Source organism: Sebastes fasciatus, chromosome 12 (genome assembly GCF_043250625.1).
Source record: "Sebastes fasciatus isolate fSebFas1 chromosome 12, fSebFas1.pri, whole genome shotgun sequence".
Taxonomy (NCBI): domain Eukaryota; kingdom Metazoa; phylum Chordata; class Actinopteri; order Perciformes; family Sebastidae; genus Sebastes; species Sebastes fasciatus.
Window position 1 is genome coordinate 28,319,574 of NC_133806.1, and position 13,696 is coordinate 28,333,269.

Consider the following 13,696-nt stretch of genomic DNA (forward strand, 5'->3'; position numbering starts at 1 on the left):
ACCCATGTTGAACACATTCAAACCAACCTTGGTGTGTGAAATAAAAAGTGGATAATAAATTATAGAGGCAGGCTCAGCATGAGGTCCCATGGGTGTACATGCATGACAAATATGGAGATATATGGTCCACACAGTATCTGCACCTTTTATGGCTAACATAACCCTTCTTATTCTCTGTAAAAAAAGAAAAGAAAGGAAGATGCTTTACTGTCGTCGTGTCTCATCAGACTCCTCTGACTGCAGTGTCAAGTCAGCAGACAGTAAACACAGCCGCCATCACGTCGCTCCTCCAGTAAACAGAGTAACAGATATAACAGTTAGTGAAGAGTGAAATAACATGTCAACGCACAAACAAAGCAGTTCCTCTCTGACTCAGACATGACTGTCTCTCATGTTTTACTGCAGCATGACATAAAACCAAAGTGGAAGGAGAGACTTCATGCAACAAACAGATGAGGGTGCCTGACGCCATTATGGAGCACGAGGAGTGAAATCTGACAGCAGAGCTGCTGACAAACTAAAAAAATAATAAATTTTATGCATAAAATGCGTAATAAACTGAAAAATTACCAAACAAAAGACACCATACCCCCTGTCTTCCTGCTTGGCTCAGCCTAACAAGGTAATTGACATCAGCTGTCAGAGTCCACGTGTCTGAATTCTCAGGTGTGTGCTCCATGAAACCACGCCCCCCGAAAGTAGACCTCAAAGAGAGAGAGAGTGATTAGTAGGGGGTTCCCAAAATAAAAGCACAACATGACAACATGAACTTCCTGTATTAGTCTCTTTTGTTGAACTTAACACAGTCAATGGGCATGTGTGGGTCTTTTTCCACCTTTCCAGCTCCCTCACATTCAGGATCATTGTTAATTAACTTGTGTTTAGTGTGCATGGACAAATTAAAACTTACCTGGAAGATCACATGAATGCTTTTAGTTCTATTTAGACATGGGGTAGTGGTCCATTTCAGCCTCTTGTGGCTGAAATGAGTCTTACAACAACAAACACTTTAAAAATAAGGTAAGTTTACTTATATAGCACATTTCAGACGCAATTCAAAGTGCTTTACATAAAAATAAACATACAAAACAAATAAAACTAGAATTACCGTCTCGCGGTTGTATGCCTCCGCCAACCAGTCAAGTTGCAGTTAACATCCATGTCTGTCCAAAATGTCATCACTTAATCATTTTATCCTGTTAGACATTTGTGTGAAATTGTCATAATTGAGTCCAAGTGGACGTTTGTACCAAATTTAAAGAAATTCCCTCAATGTGTTCCTGAGGTAACACAAGAGTGGGACAGACGTAAGGTCACAGTGAACTTCATCTTTGACCACCAAAATCGAATCAGTTCATCCTTGAGTCCAAGTGGATGTTTTTGCCCCATTTGAAGAAATTCTCTCCAGGCCTTCCTGAGATATCCCATTCAAATAATGGACTGGACATACGTACAGACGTCCGGACGAAAGGACAACCCGAAAACATAATGCCTCCGTCCACAGCTGGTGCGGAGGCTTAAAAAGACAATTAATAAAAGAGAGAGAAAAAATTATATACAAAAATAAAAAGAAACAGTAGAAATACGGTAGATTTCATGGATTTAAGAGGTGCAGAAGTAGAAGAATGTAACATCTATAAATGACCTCGGGAAAAGCAGCGACAAAGATTTAGATAGAAAAATGACTACTTCTGTGTCAAAAATTCACATTCATCGTGTATTTCATTCATTCACATTTGCCAAATTCCAATACAATTTTTCTTCTTACATAGCACACAATAACAGCATAACACTTCATAATTTTTTTATGTTTTTATTAAAATGATTCTCTATTAATATATTATCCACATATATTATACATTAAAGGCATTAGACAGAGCTCGGTGGTACAACAATATAAAAGGCAACAATAACATGTTTGCATCATGAGGGGTTGGCATCCACGTAAAGGTTACAAACAATAGTGTTATTGTCAAAACGAGTATGTTACATCATCTATAAAAACATTTTGGTTGACAGCTGGTATCTCTAGCGTCCATCAACATGTATATAATATTGCACTTAACATTGGCATGAGACATAGTCACTACACGGAGAATGTAAACACTAAGAGCTGATTCTGCAGAGTGAAACCTTACACACAGTTTTGATGGAAATCTAACAGACTAGTTGTGTGCTGTGCTTTTCTATCTGCAACACTGTAGAGGTTTCACACTGACTGAATGAGCCCTGATTTAAAGTTGGAAGAGAACACACTGTTGGTCCAAGAAAGTTTATATTGACACAACTCTTATTTGTTTTAGTGTTCACTATGTTATGTGCTCAGTGAAATGTCTGAGATTTAGAAATGTCGTAACTTACATGTGTTTCTAATCCCTCTGATTTTCTCAGTTTGTAGCAGTAAAAAATATATCTTTCAAAGGCAAGAATTCTCTACATCCCTACGACATGAATGACCAGGTGGACTTACTTTAGTAAAATAAATTCTTCTTTTACCTCAACAGATATGTTTTGCATAAATGTGTAGTTATCGTTTCAGAGCTGAAGTACAGTGTATTCTTTAAGGCTTAATTTAAATGGGAACGAATGGTTTGATCTCTTTTTTTTGTAGCAGAAATCCACAGATGTGTGTCGCCGTGTATCAGTGGAATCCCATGCGTAAGGCTTTATTCTTTACCATGGTGAACTTGCTGACAAAAACCTTGGCGAAGGCGGGGTCCACCAGGTAGCGGTAGGACTTGGTGACGGAGGGCGGTGGCTCGGCGAGCGTCACTGGGAGCTGCAGCTGGAGAGAGGCGGCGGAGGGGGAAAGAAACTGGCAGGCTCTCATCACGTAATCCACCAAGCGCCGATACTGCTGCTCTGACAGGCGTTCACGAACTCCGTCGCCCTGAGAGAGGACAGACAGGTCACATGATTACCAATACACTGGTCCTCAGGAAGTTAAATCTGCTGCAGGTGGTGTCCAGTCATGCTCCATCATGATGGAGTGTTGTGTCATTGTTGTGACAACCAGAAACTGCAGCAGCTATATTCATCTTCAACCAGACTTAGCGAAAAGAACTGAAACATTTATGGTGCAATTCCTGGTCAGCAACTGATCAGTTGAGGTCATAGGTTACTGCCTCTGAAAGATTCGGTCTGTTCATGGTTGAAGCGCATAACATGTTGCTCAGCAAGCTTAATATTGAAGCAACAATTGGTAATTTCTTAAGGTCCAGTTTGTAGGATCTGTCTGTATCTAGCGGTGAGGTGAGGAGAAGGTAACAAACTAAGGTAACTAAGGTAACGAAAACACAACGACTCTTATTATCAGGTGATTATGCACTAAAGAAAACTTACTTATTAATATTATATTCCATTTCCTACCAATAGATCCCCCTAATTGTTACACACTGGTCCATTAAATTAACTAAATGTCCAAGAGAGTTGTCCTGGCCCTTTTATGGGTCACATGGTTAAAACATAATGTAGACGTGTGCACAAATATTGCTAAATTAAGATTTGTACACAAATAAATAAACTATAAAAGAAAAAAAATATTTGGAAGCAAGGAGTGCAATTACACTCAGATATGGATGTTGTCTGGACTTTAGAATAAAAATAGAGATTACAAAATGTTGAAAAAAACAATTTAAATGTAATGATTTGCATCAGAAAAGTACTCAAACTATTATAGCATTTCTCCCTTTTTAACTGTAAATGTGGTACATAATGTATTGACAATCAGCCGGTGTAAACGGTGTATAAATTAAACACCATAATTTCTCTTTGATTGATTTCCACATCATAATGTTTTCCAACATGTGAGCCCTGTGCAGGTCTCACCTCTGTGTCGCTGGCTACAGTCTGCTGTTGTAAGGTGAGGGTGAGCTGGCCCTGCTGTCCCGGCTCCTGCTGACACTCCACCTGCAGAGGACAAGGAGGTTCGACATTCACTCCACAGCAACACAGTTAAAAGAAAGGTTCATTCTGTCTGACTACTGTCAGTTACCTCTGTGATGGGGAAGGCCTGCTGCTGGGTGTCTTCACTGAGGCTGACCACAAACAGCACCTCAGAGGTGAGGAGCAGACAGCCGGCATGCTCCTGACCCGACCCACTCACGATGGTCACCTCCAGGGCCATGTGGAGCTCGGGCCGCCCCAGAGACTGGAGCATCTTCCTGTGGTCAGAGAGCAGAGCAAGCAAGAAGGGATGGACATTATAAACAAGTTATGACATAGACATTACGATATTCATTTAGAGGGACAAATTCTAACTTTACATACGGTCAAATCTTAAAGGGACTGTATGTAACTTTTGACCTGTATAAATCGTTTTTATTGCCCATGTGTGAACAGGTTGTAACTTAACCTAAAAAATGAGACCTTCCACAACTTCCTGGGTTTCCTCTATCAGGCCGTAGAATGCTTTTAATGTGAAGAACACAGGCCGGTTTTCCTGGAAAAATCCAACCGATGTGACGTCATGCGCGCTCGCGAATGCCTTAGCTGTAGCTAATGTTTGGTTAGAAATGAAGTCGGCTAACGCCAACAAACGACCAGCCTCCACCACAACTCAGACTCCAACACAGACTCCACGGTAGCACAAAAAACACAAAGTTATATCTAATGAAGCCCGTCTTGCAAAACAAGAATGTGACCGACGTCGGAGTGTTGTGGGAGAATAGCAGAGCCAGTGCGAAGAGTGTGTGTGCACGTGGGAAGTGAATGGTGAAGCAAGAGAGAGAGAAAGCGGCGGCGAGTGTGTGAGGAAACGAGTGAGCAGCGGAGCAGAAGAGAGTTAGTTTAGCTTTGTGAATATCAAGGTAATGTACAGTGGAAGTTGCAGTTTGTGCAGAAATAAATGAAGCAGCTCCTCAAGACCAACAGAGGTTTCCCGTATCCTGCTGCTGAGTGGAGTGACGGGGGTTAACTCCGGAGCAAGTAATGTTATCGACTCCGACCCAGGAGACCAAAACCAAAACCCTGTCTTCTGACGACGGTCGGGAGGCTGAAGCAGGGAAAGTTAACACTAGGATCGACATCAACATGAAACCTGTCAATCACGTTCAGTCTAGTGTGTGTCGGTAGTACGAGCTCGAGCAACAGGACGCTGGCTGTCGTTGACTTAACGGCCACAGGTGTCACTGTTAACAAGCAATTTCTGATTCTTACAGAGTCCCTTTAAAAATGAATGCGTTGTAGTTTTATGCTTAATCAACTCAACTCGTACTATAAGCAGCAATCACAAACGCATTACTTCTCCTGCGTGCATGGATTATGTGCATACATATACAGGCCTCCTAACTTCAGATATACACTCTCCCTATAAACGCGAGACCACACAAGGTGCCCGACTAACCTCAACACACACATACACGTGACCATACGTGTCTTTATACATCCTGTAATTTACATTTCTACATGTTCTCTGTGTGGTTCCTATTACACACACGTTCGATAGGGAAATATGCGAGCAGCAGCAGGAACCGGAGTCTTCAGTCATGTTCCTCTGACAGCGTGTTTACGTTGGAAGGCAGGTGCTCAAATTGCAGAGCAGATGTTGAAGCAGCCACAGTAGGGACAGTTTGGTTCTGTTCAGTGTTACTCTGCTCAAACAGTCTGACCCCCTCAAGTGTCCGGGCTACCTGTAGTAGTAAAAATAATTGATGGATGCCTGATGGAAACCAGTTTGACTGCAATGCAGCATGAATAAAACCACAGGGGAGCATTATCTCAGCATTCATGTGTGTCTTTATCTTTTTTTTCATCTTCCCCTAACATTAGCACGACATGCTGCTAACCCCTCGGGTGATGACAACTAAAGTGGAATGTCCTAAAGAAATATTGCAACTAAAATGTTGGCCCGTTTCCTCATGGCAGTTGACAGTCGACACAGACCGCTATTAGAAGTAAATGTTTGATAGCTATGGAAACCAAACTGAATTGTGGAAAAAAATCATTATGAAATGCTTTTTTTCTACAGCTCCTGATAACCTTCTGGAGCCACAGGCCTCTTCTGAATTTTTATGATAATATTGAGTGCTGTTGAGTTGAAACACTCAGATCTGATGCAGCGCCCGTCGATACCGCTGCCATGTTTTTCTTACAACGCGGGACCCAACGGTAACCTTCTGCTTGGCACAACACGCGACCTTCATAAGCTGAGTCTCTCCCAAACTCCAAACCATTCCAGCACACGAAGGAAGGTGTTCCTCCATCTGATGGCACTGGGAAACATCTCTGGATAGACTCACAGTTAAACAACAAGAACAATTTCTAGCTGGCGGCTTTGGCAGAGTGCTTATAAAAACCTTTTAACATGGCTCGATGAGAACAGGGGAGGGCAGGCTGGCTACCATGTGTGGGATCAAGGTCAAACATTTTTTCCAGTCTTTTTTTTTTTTTGGAAAGTGGGTAATGAACCGTCCAAGGTTTTTTTTTTAAACAAGACAGCAAAAATGATGAGAGGTAAGGGGGAGAGAAAGAACAGCAGATCCTGGAGACACTCCAAGAAAAGCAACGGCGAGAACACATGTCCCACTTCTGACGAATAGCTGGACAAAAGTGAAGGAGGAGCCTGCAGAGAGAATGAATGGCCGAGGGTCATACCAGACATATTTAAGATGGCTGTTTGGGGCCTGAGCAGATTTCTCCTCCGTAGGCAGGTACAGTTGTTTAGGAAGCTGCCACAGCCCGGCTCCATGAAGGATCCCTGTCAGAAAGAGACAAACATAAAGACAGTCAGCATCAGCAGAACAACAGGGAAGCTTAGTCTCCTGGGTTTGACAGTGGGCCTCTGGTGTCCTCCGGTGCTCCTAACGGCATCTGTAAAATTTCACAACCGGAGGAAAACAACCAATCAGAGCCGAGCTGGAGCCTGCCATCTCTGAGCAGCTGTCAATCACTCGCAAACTCCGACCAAACAGTCAAACTAGGCAGCGCTGATCAAATATGAATAAATTGTTTGTTTCTGTAATGCCTATTTCTCTCCTCAAATGTTTTCAGAAACATCTTGTAGTGTACGGTTTAGCTGTAAAATTAGAAAGTTTGTGACCCGGCAGCCTGGTTGAGATCTGTCGAGGAAATACCATGCACCGCCCACCAGCCGGAGCACAGCCGATAGGAACGCTCTCTCTCTCTGAAATGACCTGTCTCGTCACGGACTAGATTTTTGAAAGCCTGAAAACAGAGCCATGAGGAGGAGCAGAAGTCTAGTTTTCTCTCAGAACACTTGGAAGTACAATATGCTGAAAGGTTGTTATGGAATTTTTGCCCAACGATGCCAAAAACATTCTACCTGCTGCAGGTTTAAATACAACGTGCATTTACATCGACAAGGCAGACTAGTGCCATTCTCACTTAAATCTCACTACAATCTATCTTTTTTTTTTTTTTATCACATATTTTTATTGATTTTAAACATAATACATCATTTTTCCAAAATGGATTGGTTACATCTTTAAGGTCTCCCTTGAGACATCTTCCCCCCATTCACCCATATACCCACCAATGAACTCTGAGCCCTCGGTGTAGATAACAAAAATGAGAGTTTACCAAATGATAATAATAACAAAAATATATTAAATTACTTGCATACATTTATACAAATTCCCAAATGCAGAAATGCATACATACCTGCCTGTTTGTTACGTTCTCAGGTCTTGATTAAAAAAATTTAAGGTATAAATCCCATATTTTATGAAAGACATGACTTTTATATTTGTTTGTGTATGTAAAACTTTTCAGTCGCTATGCAAGAGGAACGCTCTTTAATCCAAAGGTTCAAAGGTGGACAACAAACACTTTTCTAATGTCTAGCAATAAGACGCCAAATTGGACATTTGATGGAAAAAGACAGTTTCTGTTAGCGTGTGCATTATGACTAGGAATGCTCTGTGTGTACATGTCAGAGTGAGTTCATAACCCATGTGCGTGTGGTCAGTTTTCCTCCAGCCGACTCGAGCTGTCAGCAGAGCAGCAGCAGCGGGCCAGTGAAGTCATCAAGTAGTTAAAACCGAGCCATAAAGAACACCATTAATGATGTCACTGCAGTGGTACTCCGCAATGCTGCTCAACTCTGACTGGATGTTTACAAGTGTGTGCGTGAGTGTGTCAAGGTTACGATAGTTTTGAATTTTCAATTAGTTTTTATTTTATTTTAGTTTTGACTTTTCAATTTCATTCTAGTTTAGTTTCAGTTTTTCCAGAAAGATTTAGTTTTAGCTTTACTGTAGCTTTTGTTAGTGCCAGGTATAATGTCTCAGAATTATGTAGCTACATATACATACAAAATAGATGGTTGGAGATCTGTGTAGAGATGGCCATAATATTTCATGTTTAATCTTTGCACTACTTTAGTGCAGTTGCGGCACAGTACTATCTCCTGGACTGACAAGTCCGTTCATTTTCTGTGGTTCAATGTCACACGAGTTGACGGAAATTCATACTGTCTCTGTTTTCGGTACGGATATATTATAGCTAAAAAACTAAAACTGAAATCAATTAATGTTCATTTTTATTTTATTTTTAAAAAAAAACGGGCAATATTGTTTCAGTTTAGTTTTAGTTTTTCTTTGTTTTTGGCACATTCAGCATATTGTAATTCAAGTGTTCTGACAGAAAACTAGACTTCTGTTAGACTTCTCCAATCACAGGTCATTTCAGAGAGAGAGCGTTCCTATTGGCTGTTCATTCAATGGAGACAGCTGTCAATCACTCGAGAACTCCGATAAAAACGGTCAAACTAGGTTTGAGGTGATCAAATATGAATCAATATTCTGTTACTGTAATGCCTATTTCTCTCCTCAAATGTTTTCAGAAACATCTTGTAGTGTACTGTTTAGCTGTAAAATGAGGACGTTTGCTCCGGCTGCTGGGCGGTGCTTGGTATTTCCTCAACTGATCTCAACACGGCTGCCGGGTCACTAACTTTCTGCTGCTCAGAGACGGCAAGGCTCCAGCTCGACTCTGATTGGTTGTTTTCTTCCGGTCTGGGAAATCTTGCAGATGCCGTTAGGAGCACCAGAGGACACAGAGACACATGATTTTTTTCAGATTACCTGTCTCATGCACTACTGTCAGGATATAGTGACCGTTTTATAAAAATACTTTTTTTTCTATCATATTTGGCCTTTTTCTACCCACAGCAGCTTTAAATGTATTTAGTTAATTTCAAAATGTTTTTCACTACTTTTTTTGTTAGTTTCAGTTTACTGTAATAACCCCGGTGTGTGCCATGTGTTTCAGGATGGAGTGTGATATAATTATGACACACAGTCGTTCTGCAATGCATATACAGTATTACCAGCAGATGTGTGTGGATGTGTATGCTGGTCAGCGTGCCTTTGTGTGCACTCACGAGCATCCACGTGGATCCACATGTATTTGCCTGAGTTTGTGTTGTGGTGAGCTCAGAGGGTCAGGTAGATCAAGGCCAGACCCTGGGGAGTCGTTACTCTCACACGGAGCTGTTAGCCTTGTTGGTAGTTTATGTGCTGTAGCCAAGACCTGTTAGCGCCAACACACACCACCCTCCGACCCCCTCCTCACACCCCACCTCTATCTTCTACCACCAATAAAACACTAACTAACTCCAAACACCTTAACTGCCTGTATATACAACTGTTTGTGCATGTATGACTTTCAGCAGTGCTCCATAAGGTCATGTACTACTGAAGGCATGACCTAATAAACACTTCTGGCCGGAGCCAAGAGGACAGAAGGGGAGAAATTGCCCATCCACTGATGGATTTATGATAATTCATATGTGTGTTTATTACAATATTGTTGCCTATGGCTCCCTGGAAAGTAAGACGCATTCGTTGAGCTGTGTTAAATACATTTGAGACCTCAAATCTCTCTTTACACTTCAGTTTACTGCGGTGTGACAGCGATAATGTGCTTGCGTGTCAAGGACGTAAAAGTTTGCATCTCTACGGGACAATTCGCAAATGTAATTTAAATGACTTTAGGTTAGATTAAACGAACACGTATTCTGTTTCCCCACAAAATGACGGAGCTCGCTGCCAGGCATGACGTCACAAAAAAGCTACTAGCTTTTTATGATCCTAGAAGCTGATATCCAAAATGGGTTAGTCATGTCTGTGTTGTTCAAGAATTATGCTCTAATTATGCTTTCATTTTTCTGTGTTTTGTGTGTAAGCCACAGGAGAAGAAATGGGGCCACTACAATAAACAAAACTAATGAGGCTTTTTATGATCATCCCTTCATTCCTTGACATTGTTTTCCAAAAAAACAAAAAACAACCTGCAACACAGCTTCTGAAACAGGCTTACAAAGAAAAAAACAAAACATGAATTCATTCAACATGCTGTTATCTTTGACCATCCTGAACTCACCGTATCCAGTCTGGGACACCAGTTCAGCTGCTCCTCCGATGGGCTTGGTGAAAACCCCCACAATGCCTTTCCCCACTCCAGAGATCACCCCCTTGGCCTTGCTACCAGCTGAGCTCTGCGTGTCCCAGTTCCTTTGGAAGTTCTGCATGGGCTGGTCCACGATACCTGCTATTGCTCCTGAAAGAACAAGGGAAAAAATTGTTCTTTATTATTGTGCTCTGCTCAATAGGTCAATTCAAATTTTATTTCGGACACACAGAAAGGTCCATAGCAATAATAGAAAAGAAAACACAACTTACAAGATAAAACCACAGCAATTCATCATTCATTCATTTGTTTTCTGAGCCTGGATGAGTACCGAGTGCAGCTCTTCCTCGGACTGATTAAAGCCTCTATGATGCTGTTCTCTGACTCATCCAAGCGACGCTGGAATTTATACATCAAATGACTTAAAAGTGTCTTACATGTAGGAACACCAGAGAACACAAACAGTTGACTGGCACTATGCCATCTGGGAACCTGAAGCAACAACCTCCTAAATACTAAATGAGAGACTTACAGACTTACAAACTACAAGACGCACACAGAAGTCGAGACATCTTCAGCGGACAAAAAGAGGGGCAACACCTGCTGCGATTTCATTTTAGCAAGACATTGGACAGAGTTCGACATATAGATTCCAAAGTGTCATAAACAGGACTCACACAGGAATTCAGACATGCTTTTGCCCTAAAGAAAATATTTGATCCTTCATTTTATGTATGACACAGATGTTGTGATCGACAGTGCGTATCCGGAATTATAATCCACTGTAACACAGAGACATGCGAGCAGCTGTTTGGTTTCAGTGACAGTGATATGCTCTGTGTGTCTTGAGACTTGAGTTTTACTGTCCTCTGGGTGTTTACTGAGTCCCTGCTGTGCTGTCTCCACCGCTCCGTCTCATAGCTCTCTGTAATGCCGATGGACAGCAGATGATATATGTTTTGGTGGTGGGAGGAAACCAGAGAACCTGGAGAAAACCCACGCTAACACCGGGAGAACATGCAAACTCCACACAGAAAGGCCCTGATTAGGAGTGTTGTGTGTGTGTGTGCATCCCCAACTACCTAACAAGCTGATGCCGAGTCGTGACAGCCCCTGCCTCAGTCCGTCCCCGAGGCTCTCCGGTAGCTGGCGTCTCCACTCCTCCTGCCTGGTGTAGTGCTCTTCATCCAGAGACAGGCGGTCCATGTTCCTGGCCAGGCTCGTCGCTAAGTTGGTGATGGACGTCAGTGTGCCTAAACACAAATGTGAAAACTCAGTGTTCAGAGTTTGCAGTGAGTCTGCCATCTCTGCGAAAAATCAAAACGGTTCATCACAAATGCTGTGCTAGTCATCACTGCATGATGACACCCTAAATAGAAACAGTGTTCATCAGATAATGTATGTGCTCTATCAGTCTAGGAGAAGATATGAAGTAAGCTATTACTTGAAGAGGACCTATTATGCTCATTTTCAGGTGCATACTTGTATTTTGGGTTTCTACTAAAACATGTTTACATGCTTTAATGTTCAAACAACTGATTGGTCAGCTGGCCCACTCTGTTGTGATTGGTCAACCGAACCAAACTCTTCAGACTGTGCTCCAGCTTCGCTCTAACTAGCTTTGTTTGAGGGCGTGCCAAACTAGCCGCTAGGCAGGTATTATGCAAATGTGTTACTTGGTGACATCACCACATTAAGGACGAAAAGGCGGGACTTCAAGAAAGGTGTTTCAGGCAGTTCAGAGTTTCTGTGGGGGAGAATAACTCCCTTTGGCGTGGATTTTGGGCTTTGTAACTTTTCAGACCTTTTACATGCAGAAAAACACAACATAACACTAAAGGAAAGGGAAAAAGCACAAAAGTATAATAGGTCCTCCAGTATTATTAGTCCACAAATATAAATGTGTCGTGTGAACACATTGTTTCTGCTGTAAAATGAACAAAAACATTATGAACATCTGTGTTACCTTTTGAGATATGTTTGACGAAGGAGGTGGTCCCTCTGGACACCCCACTGACGAAGGCTCCAGGCCCGCGCGTAAGACCCTCATATGGCAGCCGGAAGAAGTCGGACACGCCGTTACCGATACTCCGCACCAGGCTGGCAGGACTGCCCAGGATCTCCAAAGATCCCACCACCCAACCTGAGACAGAGCCACAACCACAGCACAGTTGTCAAATAATACTTGTTATATTATCACAATTAATCAGGTACTTATTTTATTTAGCATAGAGTTACTATCCAGCCTTCTTTCTGTTTCTCTTTCAGTTTAGCTTTACAAGAAAAACTTGGAATGGAAGCAACTATTTAAATAAACTTGAACTGTATTATTTTTGGAAGTAGCCACAATGGTGTTATAATACACAATTTACAGAACATACATTCTGTATAATCCCACAGTAAATTTTTTAGACTGCTAAAATGGGTTTTGCATTCAACAGAAATACATCTGGAACACCTGCTCTTAGTAACACTCCACATACAAGCCCCTTGAGTAAACTTTCACTATCCTCTACTCGCCAAAAGCAGTTTAGATTGGCTCTCCCAATCCAAACATTTTAGAGAATAACTTACAAAATGTTTTTACGTCGTGATTATATGTTCAGCATCGTGTTAATACCATCAGAATTTGTTTCTCAATGATACAAATATTCACACATACACATATGCCCTTGAGCACACAGACATACACACTCCTGCATGAACTCATGCATGTGCCACGGTTAGATTTACAGCCTCCTACTATCTCACCTCATCTCTCTCATTCAACCGTAGCGTCCCCTTCAGATGGCACGGCTCATTGATATTTATGCACTGACAATTGCATCTCAAAAATCAAATAGCCATTTCTCAAGACGCCGACCCCGCTCTGCTCTTATTCTCCGTCAATTTGCGCTTGAGTGATGGACTCTAATGGTAGGAAACCAACTCCAGTGGGGCCTGGTGGTCGTTTCTGCTTCATATGGTCTCCCAGTTGTGGTTTTGGTAAAGCATAAAGTCCTGACAGGAGCTGATGTTTACAGGGCTGAGTCATGCTTTTAAAACACACATACATATACTGTACTCGTGTGTATGCATAGATAGTGCATGCCTTTTAGTAAGTCTTTACATGTGCATGTACATGTGCATGGATTTACGCCTGTGGGTGCATGTGCGATCGTAATACCGTACATCCTAATCCTAATGAGTCCCAGAATGCAATGCTTCCCGGTGCCCCCTCACTCTATGATGACTCAGGGAGAGGAGAACGCGGTGAGGTGACGTGTTGAAATATGAGCAGAAATGAGGGCCCTAACGAGAGACAGCGGGAAGGAAGTGTCCGTCC

The 13,696-nt window shown here is 42.0% G+C and overlaps 1 protein-coding gene across 3 annotated transcripts in view; it reads right to left on the reverse strand.

Moving 5' to 3' along the window:
- Positions 1–1,786: 1,786 nt before the first annotated feature.
- Positions 1,787–13,696, reverse strand: part of vps13b (vacuolar protein sorting 13 homolog B) — a 394,723-nt gene continuing 382,813 nt past the window's right edge. For all 3 annotated transcript variants that reach the window (XM_074654548.1, XM_074654549.1, XM_074654550.1), the window contains 7 exons: positions 12,338–12,514; positions 11,454–11,624; positions 10,345–10,521; positions 6,595–6,697; positions 3,995–4,163; positions 3,829–3,909; positions 1,787–2,890 (listed from right to left, as the gene is read on the reverse strand). In XM_074654548.1, the coding sequence (XP_074510649.1) occupies positions 2,642–2,890; positions 3,829–3,909; positions 3,995–4,163; positions 6,595–6,697; positions 10,345–10,521; positions 11,454–11,624; positions 12,338–12,514 (1,127 nt within the window). In that variant the 3' untranslated portion in view covers positions 1,787–2,641. The remainder of the gene's footprint in view (positions 2,891–3,828; positions 3,910–3,994; positions 4,164–6,594; positions 6,698–10,344; positions 10,522–11,453; positions 11,625–12,337; positions 12,515–13,696) is intronic.